General features: G+C 41.5%; 2 protein-coding genes and 1 pseudogene across 2 annotated transcripts; all 3 read right to left on the bottom strand.

Moving 5' to 3' along the window:
* Nucleotides 1-1,332: 1,332 nt before the first annotated feature.
* Nucleotides 1,333-6,236, bottom strand: LOC101123376 (protocadherin beta-13). The gene is given in 2 exon segments (XM_015096085.4): nt 1,333-3,708; nt 3,710-6,236. Coding segments are annotated over 2 exon segments (2,352 nt in total). The 5' UTR covers nt 6,038-6,236; the 3' UTR covers nt 1,333-3,684.
* A 1,254-nt stretch (nt 6,237-7,490) lies between these two features.
* PCDHB7 (protocadherin beta 7) lies at nt 7,491-11,429 on the bottom strand. Its single transcript, XM_015096084.4, is given in 2 exon segments — nt 7,491-8,941; nt 8,944-11,429. Coding segments are annotated over 2 exon segments (2,451 nt in total). The 5' UTR covers nt 11,306-11,429; the 3' UTR covers nt 7,491-8,852.
* Nucleotides 11,430-12,733: 1,304 nt separating this feature from the next.
* Nucleotides 12,734-16,147, bottom strand: LOC114114886 (small ribosomal subunit protein uS10-like; annotated as a pseudogene).
* Between the last annotated feature and the right edge of the window lie 2,579 nt (nt 16,148-18,726).

The following is an 18,726-nucleotide window of genomic DNA, read 5'->3' as shown; positions in this document are numbered from 1 at the left end:
CTTAACCTGCAGCGCCACCATGCGTTCTGTCTCATCTTTACTGGTTTAACACTGAATGCACAGTTCTCCTAAATGTACCAAATAGGTTGTCAACTGTGTTCTTTAGTTTAAAACACTAAGTTCTATTTCCATATGGCTTTTATGAGTTCAGGAAGAGCTGTGTTGTTGCACAGAAGTACAAAGAGCAAACCTTCATTTATGTTAATGTTCAGAGTTAATGATTAAATAAAATTAATTACCATTTAAGCTAAAAAGAATATACACTTTAGTACATCATTTTCATGGTAAATATTATAGAATTATAAATGAGTAGACATTGCAAAATTGCAACTAATTGTTTCTAAAGAGAGTATTTTACCAATGCCTTATTAAAGAATTACTTTTTCATTCCAGCACCAAAGTCTGAGGACAGTGAGTTTTCAAAACTTGTATGTTTCATGGGTTTCCAAAAGTTTCATGTTCCAAAACTTCCCCAAAAGGGAGTCTAATAGTTATTAGGCCTGCCATGTTTTTGGATTTTAAAAAAATCATGAGAATGATTTGTTTTATTCCTTTTTAAAAACAGCTTTAATAAGATGTAATTCACATACCATAAAATTATACATTCAGAATGTATAATTCAATGGCTTTTAGTATATTCACATCCACAACCACAGTCAATTTTAGAACATTTTCTACCTCAAACCCAAACCCTTTAGTTCAGATTTTCCAGTTTTATAATTAAAATTGAATTTTGGTGAAGATTCATAATATATTTATAAACTCAGTGTTTTTGTTTAACTATCTTTAGAAGTTTGTCTAATACTTTGTCTAAGGTTAAAGGATCTAATCAATAATGTCTAAACTCCTGTCACAAAGGTCTTTGTATGCCTTTCTTTGGCCATAGGTGGTACTGCCAGACTGGATAATTTTCTTTCAAGCAGCCAACGGTAAGCAGAATAATGGCCACCTACCCAAAGATATCCATGCCCTAATTCCCAAAACCTGTAATAATGTTACCTTACATGTCAAAAGAGAATTCATAGATGTAATTAAATTGAGGACCCTGTGAAGGAGAGGTTATCTTGGATTATCTGGATTATCTACAGATAGAACATTTCCAGGCTATGATCAAGGGAGATATGATTATAGAAGAACTAGAGTAAGGGACAGAGTGTTGCTGGCTTTGAATGTAGATGCAAGAGACCATGAGTCAAGTAATATAGGCAGCATCTAAAAGCTGGAAAAGACCAAGAAATTAATTCTCCTCTAGAGCCACCAGAAAGATGTATCCCTGCTAACATCCTGAATTTAGCCCAGTCAGACTCATGTCAGACATCACACCTACAGAACTATATAGTAGTACATTTTTATTGTTTGGAGCAACTATGTTTGTGGTAATTTTTAATAGTAGCAATACAAAACTAATACACATAAACATGAATTTTCATGCACTCAGCATCCAAGTCAGCAAAAATTCATCACTCTACAAGAATAGCATTATCAGAGCAAATGCTGAAGAATGTCTGATTCAGCTCTTGTGATCCATTTTTTTCAAAATAGTCATTTATGACCCTCTAAATCTTTTTTCAGTATAATTTTTTAAAGCAATGTCGTCAAAGCCATATGGTTAATTTTAATAGAAAATTACTAGAGCCTATTGGCTCTATTAACATTCCAGAATCTCTAAATTGTTTAGTGATAAAAATTCTGCCACATAATTGCTCATACTTTTCTGAAATTAGTTATTTCATTCAGAAGTAATACTAGAATAGCTACTGCTTCTAAACAAATAGTCAGCTAATGTGAATATAGTATTTTAATCTGAGTAAGGAACTTACAAATTGTGTATAATAAACTTTTAAAAAAAGAATATGTATATTAGGATTGACAGAAAAAGACTGAAGAAATAGTACAAAAATACAACCATAGGGTTAATTCTACTCTATTCAGAGCATTCATTTCTGCAGTAATGAATGTGATATGTTGAGAAGGTACAGGAATATAATCAGACTGATTGGATCATGATGAAGGTCAACTGTGGTATCTGACCCAGCTTACTTAGGTCAATGCTGCTATAAGAACTTTGGGTTTATTGGTTCAGAGCAGTGTGATCTTTGGTACAGAACCAAAATCAAGGAGTAGACTAAAAGTTAGATTTCTACATGTGAGTTCAGTTCATGAAAAAGAATTTCACCTTCTCAGTTTCGAAGACAGTGCTACCAGTTAGTGCTTGCCAGGATAGCATCTGGGTTAAGAACTGGGGTACTCAATTCAAGGAGACTTAGAATATATTTCACATTTTTTTTCATTTATTACTTCCAAATTGTGTGCAAGTAAAAGAGGAGATAATATGTCAACTTCCTTAGGGTTTGGCAGAGGATTATAAAGATAATGAGCATAAAGCACTCCTCACTCTAAATTAGTGATCAAGAAAAAATGACAAAGATCAGTTATATAAAATTCTCTTACACTTAAAGAGTTGTGCATTCTACTGTATTATATAATATTTTAACACACTATCTTACTGTGAGAGCATTAGGATTGGATTCTACTGGAGGTAGCACAAAACTAAAATAGAGGCTTAAATGAGATAGAAACCCCTTTATTTCCCAAGTAAAAAAAGTTCAGAAGTAGGCAATTCAGGGATGACATGATGACTGATTATCAGGGATCCTCATATCTTTAGAGTTTATGCTACACTGACTGTCTTGAACCATTATTTCCATCTTTAGTTTTGCTTTATGGCTCAATATGACATTATATTCCAAATGTTACTCACACATTTCAAGTAGCAGAGGCAGAGAAAGACAAAAAGGACCCCCCGCAGTCACTTCCTAGATGAATCACCTTGGTTTTAAAGGCCTTTCTGAAACTCTCTTAGAACATTCTCATATACATTTCTTTGACAGTAACCTAGTTAAATGCTTTATTATAGCTGCCAAGAAGGTTGGGAAAATGTTTTAACTAAGTACAATAATGTTCTAAATGAAATTTGGGGATCTGTTACTAAAGAAGAAAAGACGAATAGAGTTTTAAGTGGCTACTGCATACTCTGTCATAGATGATTAGTGTTTCTTAAGTGGGAAAAGCCAGTTTCCTGTTTTCCCCTTTCATCTCACTGGATAAACAGTGTAGCTCTTTCTCCCCTTTTAACACCAGTGAAACTAAATGAAAAGCAAATAAAACAATTATATTAAAACTAACATTGGTATATTAATGAAACACAATTAGTATAACATTTTACGAGAAAATATGATCAAAGTGCTGTGACAGCAGAATAAAGCAAGAACCAGATTCTCACTGTGTCAGTTCTCCTTTCATATTAGTCATGGCTCAATGTGTTAGTATGGTAGTGCTCTTAATACTTGTTAAACTATGCAGAAAAAGTTAAGCGAATACAACTGATAATAATTTCCCATTTTTTTTTCTTCATATAGATCTAAGCTATGCCAGAACAAGGGTTTGTACAGCTATTGACTTCATCATTGTTTTCAGGCAACATTTAGGACCATTAATCTTGTTACAGTAATAAGAAAGATACCATTTTTAAAAACAAATTTTGGAAGTAAGTTTAGTGTTTTAAAGGTTCATGGTAAGTTGCCAGAAAAACCTTTAACCATCATCAATTTAAACTATTTGGAATATTAAAAACAACTATTGTCACTGAATACTGAAACTAAACTCTTCCCTAAAATTGGGGATTCATTTCTGGCCCGGGGAAATGGCTCTGAAAGTTGGGTACAACTGGCTTCAGGAATTTGAACTCGCCGGTCCCCGTACCTCCAGTCAGACACACCTCGTACTGGTAGCTCTGCGACAGGGTCCCCGTGCCGCTGACGTCCACCAGGTGGCCCGGGAAGTGGCCCTCGGGCACCGGGCAGCGACCCGCCGAGCCCGCCCCGCCCCTCCTGCACAGCCGCACCGCCACGAACACCAGCACCGAGAAGAGGAAGAGCGACGACACCGACGCCAAGGCCACCACCAGGTAGACGGTGAGCGGGTCGGCCGGCGCCGCGGCCGCCGCTTCCGCTTCCGGCGGCGGCAGGTAGGGCTGCGAGAAGCCGTCCACCAGCAGCACGTGCAGCGTGACGCTGGCCGACAGCGGCGGCTCGCCGTTGTCCTTGACCAGCACCACCAGCCGCTGCTTGGGCGCGTCGCGCTCGCTCAGCAGCCGCGCCGTGTGCACCTCGCCGTTGTGCGCCCACACGCCGAACAGCCCGGGCTCCGTGGCCTTGAGCAGCTGGTACGACAGCCAGGCGTTCTGGCCCGCGTCGCCGTCCACCGCCACCACCTTGGTCACCAGGTAGCCCGGCTCGGCCGCCCTGGGCACCAGCTCGGTGCAGGGCGCCGAGGCGTTCTGCAGCGGGTAGAGCACGAAGGGCGCGTTGTCGTTGGCGTCCGCCACGAGCACGCGCACCAGCGCCTGGCTGCTGAGCGCGGGCGAGCCGCGGTCGGTGGCGCCCACGCGGAACTCGAAGGCCCGCAGGGCCTCGTAGTCCAGGGACGTGAGGGCGAAGAGGTGGCCGTTGTCGGGGTTGATGGACACGAGGGAGGCGAGGGGCACGGGCGAGTCGGAGGACGGCAGCAGCGAGTAGGTGACCTGGGCGTTGGCGCCGGCGTCTGTGTCTGTGGCGCTGACGCTGCCGATGTGCAGGGCGGGGCTGTTGTTCTCGCGGACCCACAGGGTGTAGGAGGTCTGGGTGAAGGCGGGGGCGTTGTCGTTGACGTCGGACACCAGCACGGTTATGTTGTGCTCGGTTTTCAGTCTGGGTGCCCCCAGGTCCGTGACAGTGATGGTGATGTTATATTCGGCTCTGGTCTCTCTGTCTAGCGGTCGCTCTGTTACTAGGGTGTAAAAATTTTCCATGGAAGATTTCAGCAAAAACGGTAGATCGTACTGAATGGAGCAGCTTACTTTCCCATTCTCTTCAGAGTCAAGATCTGAAACACTGAAAACTGCAACCACAGTCTCAGGCGAGTTCTCAGGGATCTGCCCAGTAAATGCAGACATGGTGACTTCTGGGGCATTGTCGTTCACATCCACCACTTGAACCAGAACGGTGCATTTTCCAGAAAGGCTTCCAGGATCGCTGGCCTCGATACTGACCTCATAGGACTGAGTTGTTTCGAAATCAAGTTGTTTTTTCAGTCGAATTTCTCCAGTCATGGCATTGATCTCAAAGGTTTTGCTGACGTCTTCTGAAGCCTGGGAAACTGAATAGGAAATCTCTCCATTGACTCCTATGTCTACATCGGTAGCAGAGACTTTGACAACAAGAAACCCTTTGGGGCTGTCCTCAGGGATCTTTACTCTGTAGAAAGGCTGCTCAAATTCAGGGGCGTTGTCGTTGATGTCCACGACTTCTATGTATACGTGAGCGGTGCCAGACCGTGGTGGAGAACCACCATCCTGAGCAGTGAGGGTTAACCTGAGCTCAGCTTCCTCCTCGCGATCCAGTACTTTGTCCAGCACAAGTTCCGGATATTTTCTGCCATCGCTGCGTTTGCGAGTGAGGACCCGAAAATAGGAGTTGGGACTGATTATATAATTTTCAATATTATTTTGGCCTACATCCATGTCCTGAGCATTCTTTAGAGGAAATGTAGTGCCAGGAAGACTGTTCTCTGATATTTTTAACAACATATCTCCGTCCATGAACACAGGAGTATGGTCATTTATGTCTATTACCTGTAGCTCAGCTTGAAAAAACTCTAAGGGATTCTCTAGTAAAACCTGGAAACGCAGCGCACATGGCTCTGTCTGACCACACAGTTCCTCGCGGTCCAGTTTCTTATTTAGCAGTAAATCCCCAGACTCCTGATCCAGCTGCAAATACAGTTTGTTCCCTTTGGAAATGACCCTTGCTCCCCGCCTGAAGAGTTCCCCCTGCCCCAGACCCAGGTCTTTTGCTAAATTGGTTACGAAAGAGCTCCCCTCAGCTTCCTCCTCCACAGAATAACGCCTAAATTCAGAGCCGGCCAGAGCTAAGTTTAAGTAGAGAAAGAAGAAAAAGACTTGCCTTTGTTTGCAAACGAGCTTCCTGCTGGCCTCCATTGTTCTTGCCCGGTATAGCCTCTGGCGAGGATGGTTCCGCTGAGCTGTAAAGGCCTCTATGTCTTGTGGTTTACCTCAGAAATATTTCCTTGAGAAGCCCTTTACGGAAGATCTAGTCCTACTGTGACATCCAAGCTTCCCGTGGGCTTCCAGGCTCTGCTTACGAGTTCTGCCTTTAATAGAACCGCAGCTGCGATTTAGGTTTGTACCTTCTTATCCTGCAGCGCCACCACGCGTCCTCAGAGGAACTTGTATTTTCCGGGTTGAAATGGATGCAGTGTTCCCAGCTTTTTTTTTTTTTTTTTTTTTTTTAAATTTTGGCCTCGCTGCATTGCTTCTGGGATCTGTGTTCCCTGACCAGGGACTGAACCCATGTCACTTCAGTGAAAGCAATGAATCGTGACTACTAGACCACCAGGGAACTCCCCACTGTTCCCAACTCTTGACAGTATTATGTATCACCGATATATCTAAGGTTCAGTTCAGTTCAGTCACTCAGTCATGTCCGACTCTTCGACCCAATGGACTGCAGCACGCCAGGCCTGCCTTAGAATACTCTTTTTACTATTTCCCACCCTAAGGTTCAGACAGTTGTTGAGGGCCATACAGGAGAAATGATAGTACCTGAGTTTGGAGCAAAAGCAAATATGTGACAGTCTGATAAGGAAGACTGTGCAGAAATTTAAATGTATATGGTAACAGAAAACTTCGAGAACTGGACACTTTTATTGCCATGAACTATGGGAATAATTAATAGCTATAAACCTTGGACACATTATTTAACCAGTGCCTCCGTTTCCTCATCTGTCTAATGTGACAATATTAAAGGTACTTACACCTTGGGCTGCCGTGAGTTCCTCACTTAACAGATGAGGAAACTGAGACAGAAAGAAATTAACCTTATACACACATACACCAGGCATGTTTTTTGATGCCATCAGGTAGCTCAGTTTGCATTAGTCCATTGCCATGACTAGAAAAACAAGATTCACATGGCAGAAGAATTCATGAGCAGCATTATTTAAGATAGATGTTATCATATCAAATGATGAAACAAAAAGGCTGGAGAGTTTGTTTAGTAGAGGTATAATCTGATCATATCGATGAGTCTGTATCTCAGAAGTGTTCTAGTTTCCATTCCACTTCTTACAGTGTCAGTTTTTTCCATTTTTTTTAAAAGTTAGGGGATAATTACAATATTGTGATTTTTTTTTGCCATCAACATGAATAAACATTAGGTATACATATGTGCCCTTTTTCTTGAATGTCCCTCCTACCTCCTCCCCTTCGCAACACTCTGGGTTTTCATAGAGCACTGACTTGTTCTCTACACCATACATCGAGAATTTCCCACTGGCTATCTATTTCACATATAATATATACGTTTCAATGCTATCCTCTCAAATCATCCCACTCTTTACTTCCCCTACTGTGTCCAAAAATCTTTACAGTGTCCATTTAAAAAAATCTTTTATTTTGAAAAATTTCAAACCCCATAATGAAGGAGAGTAGTATGACAAACTCCCAGGTATTCATAGCTAGTTAGAACAGGTATCAATATTTTGCCATAATTGTTTACCCTATATCCCTAACATTTTCACATCCCAGGCAAACTAAATTTTCACCTGTAAAAATTTTATTATACATCTCTAACTTTTTTTAAAAAACACTACAGTGACCTTACAACACCTAAGAAATTGTTAATATTGTTTAGTATCAGTTTATAGTCAGACTTTTCTAATTATTTCTAAGTTGTATTGATTGAATCAAAATTCAAACAAGATCCACCATCCATTACATTTGGATGGTATGTCTTAATTTCTATCATTGTGTAAAATTCTGTTCCTCCCCTTTTCCTGATTCAGCACTGAAGTATATTGAATGTAACTTTAAAAATAAACTTTCAATTTAAAGGAAAAATGTGTTTAAAAGAGCAGATAGGGGCTGATGTAGGAAAATTACTGCAATGGGAGAGAAATAAGTGATTAAAATTAATAATTGTATAATATTTCTATTCATGGTCATTAATCTTTTCTATGAAATGCAGGTCATGGGTTCAGATAACAAGAAGAAGACACAGATAGACTTTCAATTGCTTTTGAGATTTGGTTAGGTCAGAGCTTTAAAAATAATACTTGAATTATTATCCACAAAAACTGTATTGTTAGTTTGTAAGAAAATAAAACCACAATACACATCTTAGTCTTTACAGAAAAGACTGTAAAGAAATATGAGAAAAAGATTTCTCTTTAATTAGGCAGAAACTTGCCAGGTGATATCTAATAAGAGAAAACAGTATAGCATCACAAGAACGCCCCAGAATCAGATTTATAAGAGATGCTTAGCTCTGCCATTTTTCACTTGGTGACCTTTGTGAACTCAAAGAAACTATGAACGTACGTTTGCTCATTTCTAAAATACCTCCCATCATAGGTTTATTTCTAAAATTGAAAATTTCAAAATATATATTGCAGGTTTTTTCTTATTTAGGTACTTGCACAGCACTCAAATCAACTCAGAAAATAAAAGTTGCAATAATATTTGAAGACAGTGAATTACAATTTAGAACGTCTCAAACAAGATTTGTCATGCAATAGACTGCACATAAAGCATAATTGAGGCAAAAGATGACAATACACAATCCATGCTTTGTGTTCTTAGGGCTAAAGGTGAATCCTTTTCTGTGTGAAGAAATTCATTCTTTGACCTTAGGAATCCCTGAAATGATGTGAAAGCACTCCTCTACAGGTAAATTGAGATAAATTTCTTAACAGGAATATATTCACAGATATAGTAACGGTATTTTTCCTTTTTATCACAGACCCAAATCATTCTGATATGAGGGATATTCTTCCACTTCCCTGCCTATGCTCTGGGATGCGAGACTGGGGAGAATCGGCTTCAGAATTTGAACTCGCCAGTACCATAGCCTCCCGTCAGACACACCTCATACTGGTAGCTCTGCGACAGGGTCCCCGTGCCGCTGACGTCCACCAGGTGGCCCGGGAAGTGGCCCTCGGGCACCGGGCAGCGACCCGCCGAGCCCGCCCCGCCCCTCCTGCACAGCCGCACCGCCACGAACACCAGCACCGAGAAGAGGAAGAGCGACGACACCGACGCCAAGGCCACCACCAGGTAGACGGTGAGCGGGTCGGCCGGCGCCGCGGCCGCCGCTTCCGCTTCCGGCGGCGGCAGGTAGGGCTGCGAGAAGCCGTCCACCAGCAGCACGTGCAGCGTGACGCTGGCCGACAGCGGCGGCTCGCCGTTGTCCTTGACCAGCACCACCAGCCGCTGCTTGGGCGCGTCGCGCTCGCTCAGCAGCCGCGCCGTGCGCACCTCGCCGTTGTGCGCCCACACGCCGAACAGCCCGGGCTCCGTGGCCTTGAGCAGCTGGTACGACAGCCAGGCGTTCTGGCCCGCGTCGCCGTCCACCGCCACCACCTTGGTCACCAGGTAGCCCGGCTCGGCCGCCCTGGGCACCAGCTCGGTGCAGGGCGCCGAGGCGTTCTGCAGCGGGTAGAGCACGAAGGGCGCGTTGTCGTTGGCGTCCGCCACGAGCACGCGCACCAGCGCCTGGCTGCTGAGCGCGGGCGAGCCGCGGTCGGTGGCGCCCACGCGGAACTCGAAGGCCCGCAGGGCCTCGTAGTCCAGGGACGTGAGGGCGAAGAGGTGGCCGTTGTCGGGGTTGATGGACACGAGGGAGGCGAGGGGCACGGGCGAGTCGGAGGACGGCAGCAGCGAGTAGGTGACCTGGGCGTTGGCGCCCGCGTCTGTGTCTGTGGCGCTGACGCTGCCGATGTGCAGGGCGGGGCTGTTGTTCTCGCGGACCCACAGGGTGTAGGAGGTCTGGGTGAAGGCGGGGGCGTTGTCGTTGACGTCGGACACCAGCACGGTTATGTTGTGCTCCGTTTTCAGTCTGGGGGTTCCCATGTCTGTGACCGTGATGGTGATGTTGTACTCGGCTCTTTCCTCTCTGTCCAGTGGACTGTCGGTTACCAAGGTGTAGTAATTCTCTACAGATGGCTTCAGGACGAAGGGGAGATCGTCTTGGATAGAACACACCATCTTTGCATTGTTCCCCGAATCTCTGTCTCGAATCCTAAAAACAGCTACGACTGTTTCAAGTGAATTTTCTTGAATTGGGCTAGTAAGTGATGACATGAGCAGTTCTGGTGGATTGTCGTTTATATCTGTTACCTGAACCACCACCGTACATTTTCCTGAAAGTCCTCCGCCATCTTTGGCCTGAATAGTTAATGTGTAAGTTTGCATTACCTCATAGTTCAATTCAGCTCTGAGATAAACACTGCCGGATGTTGGATTGATTTGAAATGTTTTGAGAATTCTTTCAGTAGCATAAAAAAATGCATAAACTATTTCCCCATTACTTCCCGTATCTAAATCTCTAGCTGAGACAGTGACAACCAGAGAGCCCACAGGGCTATCCTCACACAACTGCACCTTGTAGAGAGGCTGTACAAATTCAGGCGCGTTGTCATTTGTGTCCCAAACCAGGATGCGCACCAGGGTAGTCCCAGATCTGACTGGAGAGCCACCATCCAAGGCGGTGAGGATTAAACTGAGTTCAGGCACCTCTTCTCGATCCAACGGTCTATCCAGGACCAATTCAGGATAGATAATCCCCTCTGCACCATTATGAACACTAATGTGGAAATAGGCATTGGGGCTGATGGTGTAGTTTCTCACGTTATTGGTTCCTATATCTGAATCCTGTGCACTTTGTAGAAGAAATGCCGCCCCTGGGGTGGTACTTTCTAATATTTTCAAGGGAATCTCTCTATCCAGAAATACTGGAGAATGATCATTGATATCTCTAACCCATAATTTAGCACGGAAAATCTCAAAAGGCTTTTCCATTAACAGCTGGAACGGTAGCACACAAGGCTCTTTGAGGCCGCACAGTTCCTCTCGGTCTAATTTCTCATTTAGAGATAAATCACCAGTAAGCGGATCGAGTAGTAAAAATCCTATTTTCTGGTCTGAAATGACTCTAGGCTCCCTGGCTGATAGTTCCTCCATCCCCAACCCCAGGTCATGTGCTAGGTTGGCCAGAAAGGTGCCTCTCTCAGCTTCCTCCTCCACAAAATACATTAGCGGTTCCTCAGCAGCCCAGGACATTCCCAGAAATACACAAAGAAAGAGGACTTGCCTTTGCTGCACAGCACATTCCACTCTGGCGTCCATTCTTCGTTTAACCAGTCTTTCAAAAACACTTTCTCTCGTTCTTAAGCAACTCAGAAATGGCATCAATCGAATCGTTAGAAATGAACTGGATAACAGCAATGCTTGTAGGGAGGAATTCCCATTTTACCCAACTCCTCTTACCACGGTTTCCTTTCCTCTACTGTTACAGTCTGGCCAGCTTTCCTCTAAACGCTGGCATCCGCAGCATCCTTGATGAGAAAATTTTTTTCTCTTTTTAGCTTGCAGCGCCACCTTGCGTTTTGTGGGTGTTACTCCCGATTTTAAGACTAGAACAAAAAGATGGCGGATTAAAGGAGCTGAAGTAGGAGTGATTTTTTTACCCCCAAGTTTCTTTGCTGTTTTATTTCATTTTCTTTTTTCTCAACTAGCCATAGTACGCCTAGTAAGTTCTTACATCGTTTCCCTCTCTGTGAGTGCACTCGCAGAAAAATCAGCTGTTTTCTTATAATTTATGTACACAAAATTAAACTCCGGTTCCCATACAGGAGTTAATCCTAAGAAAATCTCTTTAACTTTTAAGATTTATAGTAAAGAATATATAAGACAATGAAGTCTCCATCCCAAAGTCAACAAATATCGGTTGAGGACCTTTTATTTGCAAACTGCTTAATAATGCTGTCCACCCTGCAGAGTAACTGGCCGTTTTTCAGTTTCTTGTGAATTAAATAACCCTTCCAGTTTCAAGGCCTTTGCTCTATTCCCACAGTATTTTTTGGAACACTGTCTACCACCCCATCCTCTACCCTTCACCTGATTTAAGTATGTGTTCACATAACGGGCATTCTAAGAGTATGCGATGAATACTCTTAAAATTAATAATAGCATGCAGGTGTCACTCTTGTCTGTGGAAGTGCTCCTAGTATTTCATCTTTAACTATGATGGTTGATGTCAACTTGGGGTAAATGCTCCATGAAAAAAATTTTATTTTTCCTTATTCTTTCATATTTTAGAGTAATTTTTGACATCTGTGAAACTGTGCTTTTATTCTTTAGCTTTTTAATTATTGAGTTCTTGATTTAAATGACATTTAACCATTACATATTGTTTTAATGCACAGGTAGATTTGATGAGCCAACATTGTTTTAGGATTTTTTTGGCTCATGCTGTTCTGTGTGTGTGCATATATGTGTGTTTAGCTTATATGGCTTTGATAGTAAACTGTTCTGGCTTTGTAGTATGGATTAGAAGCTTTCTATTTTTATGCAACAATTGTTTTTATAATCATATTATCATCTGTTTCTACATGCTTTATTATGACTTGCCTTTTAAATGGTTTGGATTTGGGTGGTAAATTTATGACTATCTTTCCATTTTACTTTTGGTTATTAATCTATGAGTTTTGTTTCTGTTTAAAGTAATTTGTATTTTATTTTTAAAAACCATTTATCTGGATTTACAAACATTTTGGTATTATATTTTAATTGCATAATTTACATTTAGTTATATATGTGTTCTTATTATATTTAGTATTTTATTTCCTTTTTTATTATTTAGGATACTTGCAAGAACTCTGTTTTACTGATCTTGTAAAATCCACTCTTTTAAAAATAATCTATGACCTTGATTCAAAATCAGTAGTACTAAAAGGTTTAGAAGAAAATACGGTAGTTTTCTGTACTTTCTCTCATTTTCCTAGTTCATTTCCCAATAAGGAGACTTTTTTGAATTAATATTTGTTTATAACCTTACTAAGTTTCATGTGTACACTGTATTTTGACTTCTGTGTACACTATGGTGTGCTCACCACAAGTTTAGTTTTTGCTTACACAGGTGGTCCCTCTTACACATTATGCCCTACCCCTACACTGCTTTTCCTCTGATGACCATTAGAGGAAAAGACCATTCTTTTCTTCTGTTCTCTATAGCTATGTGTTTGTTTGTTTTGTCTTTTTTTTTAATATATTTCACATGAGTGAAATCATACAGTATTTGTCTTTCTCCCCCTGACTTATTTCACTTAGGATAATATCCTCAAGGTGTGTTGTAGCATATAAAATGATTTCATCTTTTTTATGCTGAGTAGCATTCCACTGTGTGTGTGTATCATATCTTCTTTGTCCATTTGTTTGTCGATGGGCACTTAGGACATTTCCGTATCTTTGCTACTTTGAGTAATGCTGCAGTGAATATAGGGTACATATATCTTTATAAATTGGTGTTTTCATTTTCTTCAGGTAAATATCCAGAAGTGAAATAGCTGGATCATATGGTAGTTCTATTCTTAGCTTTTTTGAGGAATCTTCATATTATTTTCTATAGTGGCTCCAAAATTTACATTCCCATGAACAGTGTATGATTCCCTTTTGTCCACACCCTCTCCAAAATTTGTTATTTCTTGACTTACTCGATAATAGCCATTCTAATGGGTGTGAGGTAATATCTTGTGGTTTTTATTTGCATTTTCTAAAAATGAGTGATGCTTGAATATCTTTTCATGTGGCTGTTGACCATCTTTTTGTCTTCTGTGGAAAAATGGCATACAGACTCTTAACTATGGCATGTGAACTCACAATTACAGCATGTGGGATCTAGTTTCCTGACCAGGGGTCAAACCTGGGCCCCCTACACTGGGAGTTCAGAGTCTTAGCCACTGTACCACCAGGGAATCCCCCTCTGTTCATTTCTTTTATAGCCAATTAACAATGTTGTGATAGTTTCCAGTGAATAGCGAAGGGACTCAGCCATACCATTCTCCAAACTCCCTTCCCATCTAGACTGCTGCATAATACTGAGCAGAGTTCCACAGACTATACAGTAGGTCCCCTCCATTCATTTTTAAATTAGGTTGCTTTGTTTTTGTTGAGTTGTATGAGTTCTTTATATATATTGGCATTAACTTGTTATTGGATATATGATTTGTAAATATCTTCTCCCATTCTATATATTGTCCTTTTGTTGATGGTTTCCTTTGCTGTGCAGAAGCGTTTTAGTTAGAAGTAGTACCATTTGTTTATTTTTGCTTTTGTTTCCCTTAAGAGACATATTCAGAAAGAAATTAGTAAGACAGTATTGAAAAGCATATCGCCTATATTTTCTAGTGAGAGTTTTTATGGCTTCAGGTCTTATACTCAAGCCTTTAATCCATCTTGAGTTGATATTTGTATATGGTGTAAGATAGTGGTCTAGTTTCATCATTTTGCATTTGGCTATCCAGTTTTACCAACACCACTTATTGATGAGACTATCCTTTCTCCGTTGTATGTTCTTTGCCCCTTTGTCTCAGATTAATTATTAATATATGCGTGAGTTTATTTCTGAACTCTCAATTTTGTTCCATTGATCTGTGTGTCTATTTTTCTGCCAATAAGACACTGTTTTGATTACTATAGCAATAAGCAGCCATTTTCAACTCTTTGTCTCTTCTGCCTTTAATTTACATTCTACTATACTTTGATTAATTGGTTTTAGACATTATCAGTTGACTCCTTTTTATGTTGGATTAGATTTTATCTCTTGTACATCTCCAAGGCCCTATCATGCTTTCTTTCATTTGCAGCATCATTGGGAGCATTGTGTACTCACTATATCTTTTTATTTTACTTTTTATTCCTTGAAGTTAAAGATTACCTTGTGTTTTCATTTACTTGGTTTTCTTTAGATATGTCATCTATTCTCACACTTCCGGTTGCCTCTCAGTTCAATTTTCCATGTGGTCATTGCCTTATCTCCTGAGCTATCAATTCTCCTTCAAATTGAGTGGTTTTTCTCTACGTTTGCCGCGCAGCTCTTATCTTGGAACTCTCCTTTACTGTCATTCTTGGAATTTTATTTTCTTTTTTTTCTGATTGGGTTTCCTATTTCAAGGATTTTATTCTTTCTCTTTTTTGGTTTATTCTCTAGCTTTAAGAGATCATATCCTCCAATTGTTTCATCTGATTGAAGGTATGTCAGGGGACTTGCTGATGATATCCTGTGAAATGTCTGCCTCTTGAGCTCTAAACTGGACTAGTTGTTCACTATACTGGAGATGAGAGTCATCCTAGGATCATCCTTCAACATTATATGGAGACTCATTTCACTTGTTCTACTATGGATCATATCTTTTCTCTTTCTTCTGACTTCCTCTCTCTTAGATTACTCTCTCATTTTGATATTTACCTTCCAGTAGTTTCCAGAGAACGCTGTATGAAAGTTAAATTTTATTGTGACCTTGAGTGTATTAAATTATCTTTATTTTACTCTCAAACTTGAGTGTAAATTTGACTGATTATAGAGTTTTAGGTTGAAAATAATTTTTCTTCAAAATTTTGAAATATTTTGTCCATGAGCTCCCTAACCCAATGTGTTTGTTATGAAGTCTAAAGTGAATTTTATTTTATATTTTCTATATGAGACCTATATTTTTAGTTCTTACTGTAGCATTTTATCATTGTCCCAAGCTTTTTATTTTTTGTAACAACTGATTATAGATTTATTAAGGTTGATTTAGGCATCAGCAATGGTGACTTCCACCTCAACTCCTGGCTCAATACTGATGGAAGTGATCTTCTTGACAATTTCAGAAGGGCTGTGCAGGTCAATGAGTCGCATGTGGATCCTCATTTGGAATCGATCCCAAGTCTTAGAACCTTCACCACAGGGAGTTTTCCTTGTGGTTATTCTGAGTCTTGGTAGGCATCCGAACTGGGCATTTGGCTTTGAGATTCTTTTCCTTTGTGCCTCTAATCAGGTCAGCACACACCTTCTCCAGAGACTTCACTTTGCGGCTGGTGAGGGTGATCCTAATCCGGTGAATGGCCACCTCTGGCTCCACGGGAGTCTCGCCGGTGTCTTTAAAGACCATGGCTGCGGCGCGGCTTCCTGACCGACTTGTTCCTCTGCGAGAGCAAACGGCGGCGGTGAGTCAGAAGCAGAAGCCGGCGACCGCGTCTTCCTCAAAGAGCTGTCCCGAGCTTTTTCAATTAAATGCTGATGTATCTTGGCTTGAGCATATTTTTATCCATTATACAGGACAGTTGATGAAACTAATTTCCTCCAGCTTTTAGAAACTTGCCATTTTCTCCAACTTTTTTTTTTTTTTTGCTTTGCTTTGGTTTCCCGTTGGAAAAAAGTTTTAATAAAGGTTTTTTAAAAATTAATCTATTTAGTTTAATTGGAGGCTAATTACTTTACAATATTATGGTGGTTTTGGCCATACATTGACATGAATCAGCCATGAGTGTACATGTCCCCCCCCTCAACCTGGCAACACCCCTCCACCCCATCCTGAACCCCCCCTCCCACCCCCTTCCCATTCCCTCCCTCTGGGTTGTCCCAGTGCACTGGCTTTGAGTACCCTGTTTCATGCATCGAACTTGGACAGGTCATCTGTTTCACATATGGTTCAGTTCAGTTCATTTCAGTCGCTCAGTCGTGTCTGACTCTTGCGACCCCATGAATCTCAGCACACCAGGCCTCTTTGTCCATCACCATCTCCCAGAGTTCACTCAAAGTCATCATCCATTGAGTCGGTGATGCCATCCAACCATCTTATCCTCGGTTGTCCCCTTCTCCTCCTGCCCCCAATCTCTCCCAGCATCAGAGTCTTTTCCAATGAGTCAACTCTTCACATGAGGTGTCCAAAGTACTGGAGTTTCAGCTTTAGCATCATTCCTTCCAAAGAACACCCAGGGCTGATCTCCTTTAGAATGGGCTGGTTGGATCTCCTTGCAGTCCAAGGGACTCTCAAGAGTCTTCTCCAACACCACAGTTCAAAAGCATCAATTCTTTAGCGCTCAGCTTTCTTCACAGTCCAACTCTCACATCCATACATGACCACTGGAAAAACCATAGCCTTGACTAGACAGACCTTTGTTGGCAAAGTAATGTATCTGCTTTTCAATATGCTATCTAGGTTAGTCATAACTTTTCTTCCAAGGAGTAATGGTAGGTTTATTTTTTAAATCAAGTATACAACTATTTGGAAATAGATACAATTAAGATCTATTCCTTATGCCATACTGCTTTTATTTTTGTATTTCTTTTAGGAAACTTTCTTTGGGAGTCTCCTTCAGGTGTCTGTTCTTAATTTAGTGTGGGAGATTAAAGAGCTCAATAATTGCTTTGAGCACATGTTACCAGGGCTTGTCCATTTTGATTATTCTCTAAGGTGAATTAGGAGTTGTTGGAGAAATCCAAAACAGTGTTTTTAGGTCTTTAGTCAGTGTAATTAGGTGGACTAGTCAGAGTCCCCAAATCTTTAAAAATCTCCTACTCAGGAGAAAAAGGTATGGATTGAAAAAGTAAAAGACTGAATGGGAAAGAGGAGTGTTCAGTTTAGTTCAGTCACTCAGTCTTGTCCGACTCTTTGAGACCCCATGAATCGCAGCACGCCAGGCCTCCCTGTCCATCACCATCTCCCGGAGTTCACTCAGACTCACGTCCATTGAGTCCATGATGCCATCTCATCCTCGGTCGTCCCCTTCTCCTCCTGCCCCCAATCCCTCCCAGCATCAGAGTCTTTTCCAGTGAGTCAACTTTTCGCATGAGGTGGCCAAAGTACTGGAGCTTCAGCTTTAGCATCATTCCTTCCAAAGAAATCCCAGGGTTGATCTCCTTCAGAATGGACTGGTTGGATCTCCTTGCAGTCCAAGGGACTCTCAAGAGTCTTCTCCAACACCACAGTTCAAAAGCATCAATTCTCCGGCACTCAGCCTTCTTCACAGTCCAAATCTCACATCCATACATGACCACAGGAAAAACCATAGCCTTGACTAGACGGACCTTAGTCGGCAAAGTAATGTCTCTGCTTTTGAATATACTATCTAGGTTGGTCATAACTTTTCTTCCAAGGAGTAAGCGTCTTTTAATTTCATGGCTGCAGTCACCATCTGCAGTGATTTTGGAGCCCAACAAAATAAAGTCTGACACTGTTTCCACTGTTTCCCCATCTATTTCCCATGAAGTGATGGGACCGGATGCCATGATCTTCGTTTTCTCAATGTTGAGCTTTAAGCCAACTTTTTCACTCTCCTCTTTCACTTTCATCAAGAGGCTTTTTAGCTCCTCTTCACTTTCTGCCATAAGCGTGGTGTCATCTGCATATCTGAGGTTATTGATATTTCTCATGGCAATCTTGATTCCAGCTTGTGTTTCTTCCAGTCCAGCGTTTCTCATGATGTACTCTGCATATAAGTTAAATAAGCAGGGTGACAATATACAGCCTTGACGTACTCCTTTTTCTATTTGGAACCAGTCTGTTGTTCCATGTCCAGCTCTGTTGCTTCCTGACCTGCGTACACATTTCTCAAGAGGCAGGTTAAGTGGTCTGGTATTCCCATCTCTCTCAGAATTGTCCACAGTTTCTTGTGATCCACACAAAGGCTTTGGCAAAGTCAATAAAGCAGAAATAGATGTTTTTCTGGAACTCTCTTGCTTTTTCCATGATCCAGTGGATGTTGACAATTTGATCTCTGGTCCCTCTGCCTTTTCTAAAACCAGCTTGAACATCTGGAAGTTCACGTTTCACGTATTGCTGAAGCGT

The sequence above is a fragment of the Ovis aries genome, chromosome 5 (assembly GCF_016772045.2).
Source record: "Ovis aries strain OAR_USU_Benz2616 breed Rambouillet chromosome 5, ARS-UI_Ramb_v3.0, whole genome shotgun sequence".
NCBI classification, from domain to species: Eukaryota; Metazoa; Chordata; class Mammalia; order Artiodactyla; family Bovidae; genus Ovis; species Ovis aries.
The sequence above is the reverse complement of the archived record's forward strand: the minus strand, read 5'-3'. Positions and strand labels throughout refer to the sequence as shown.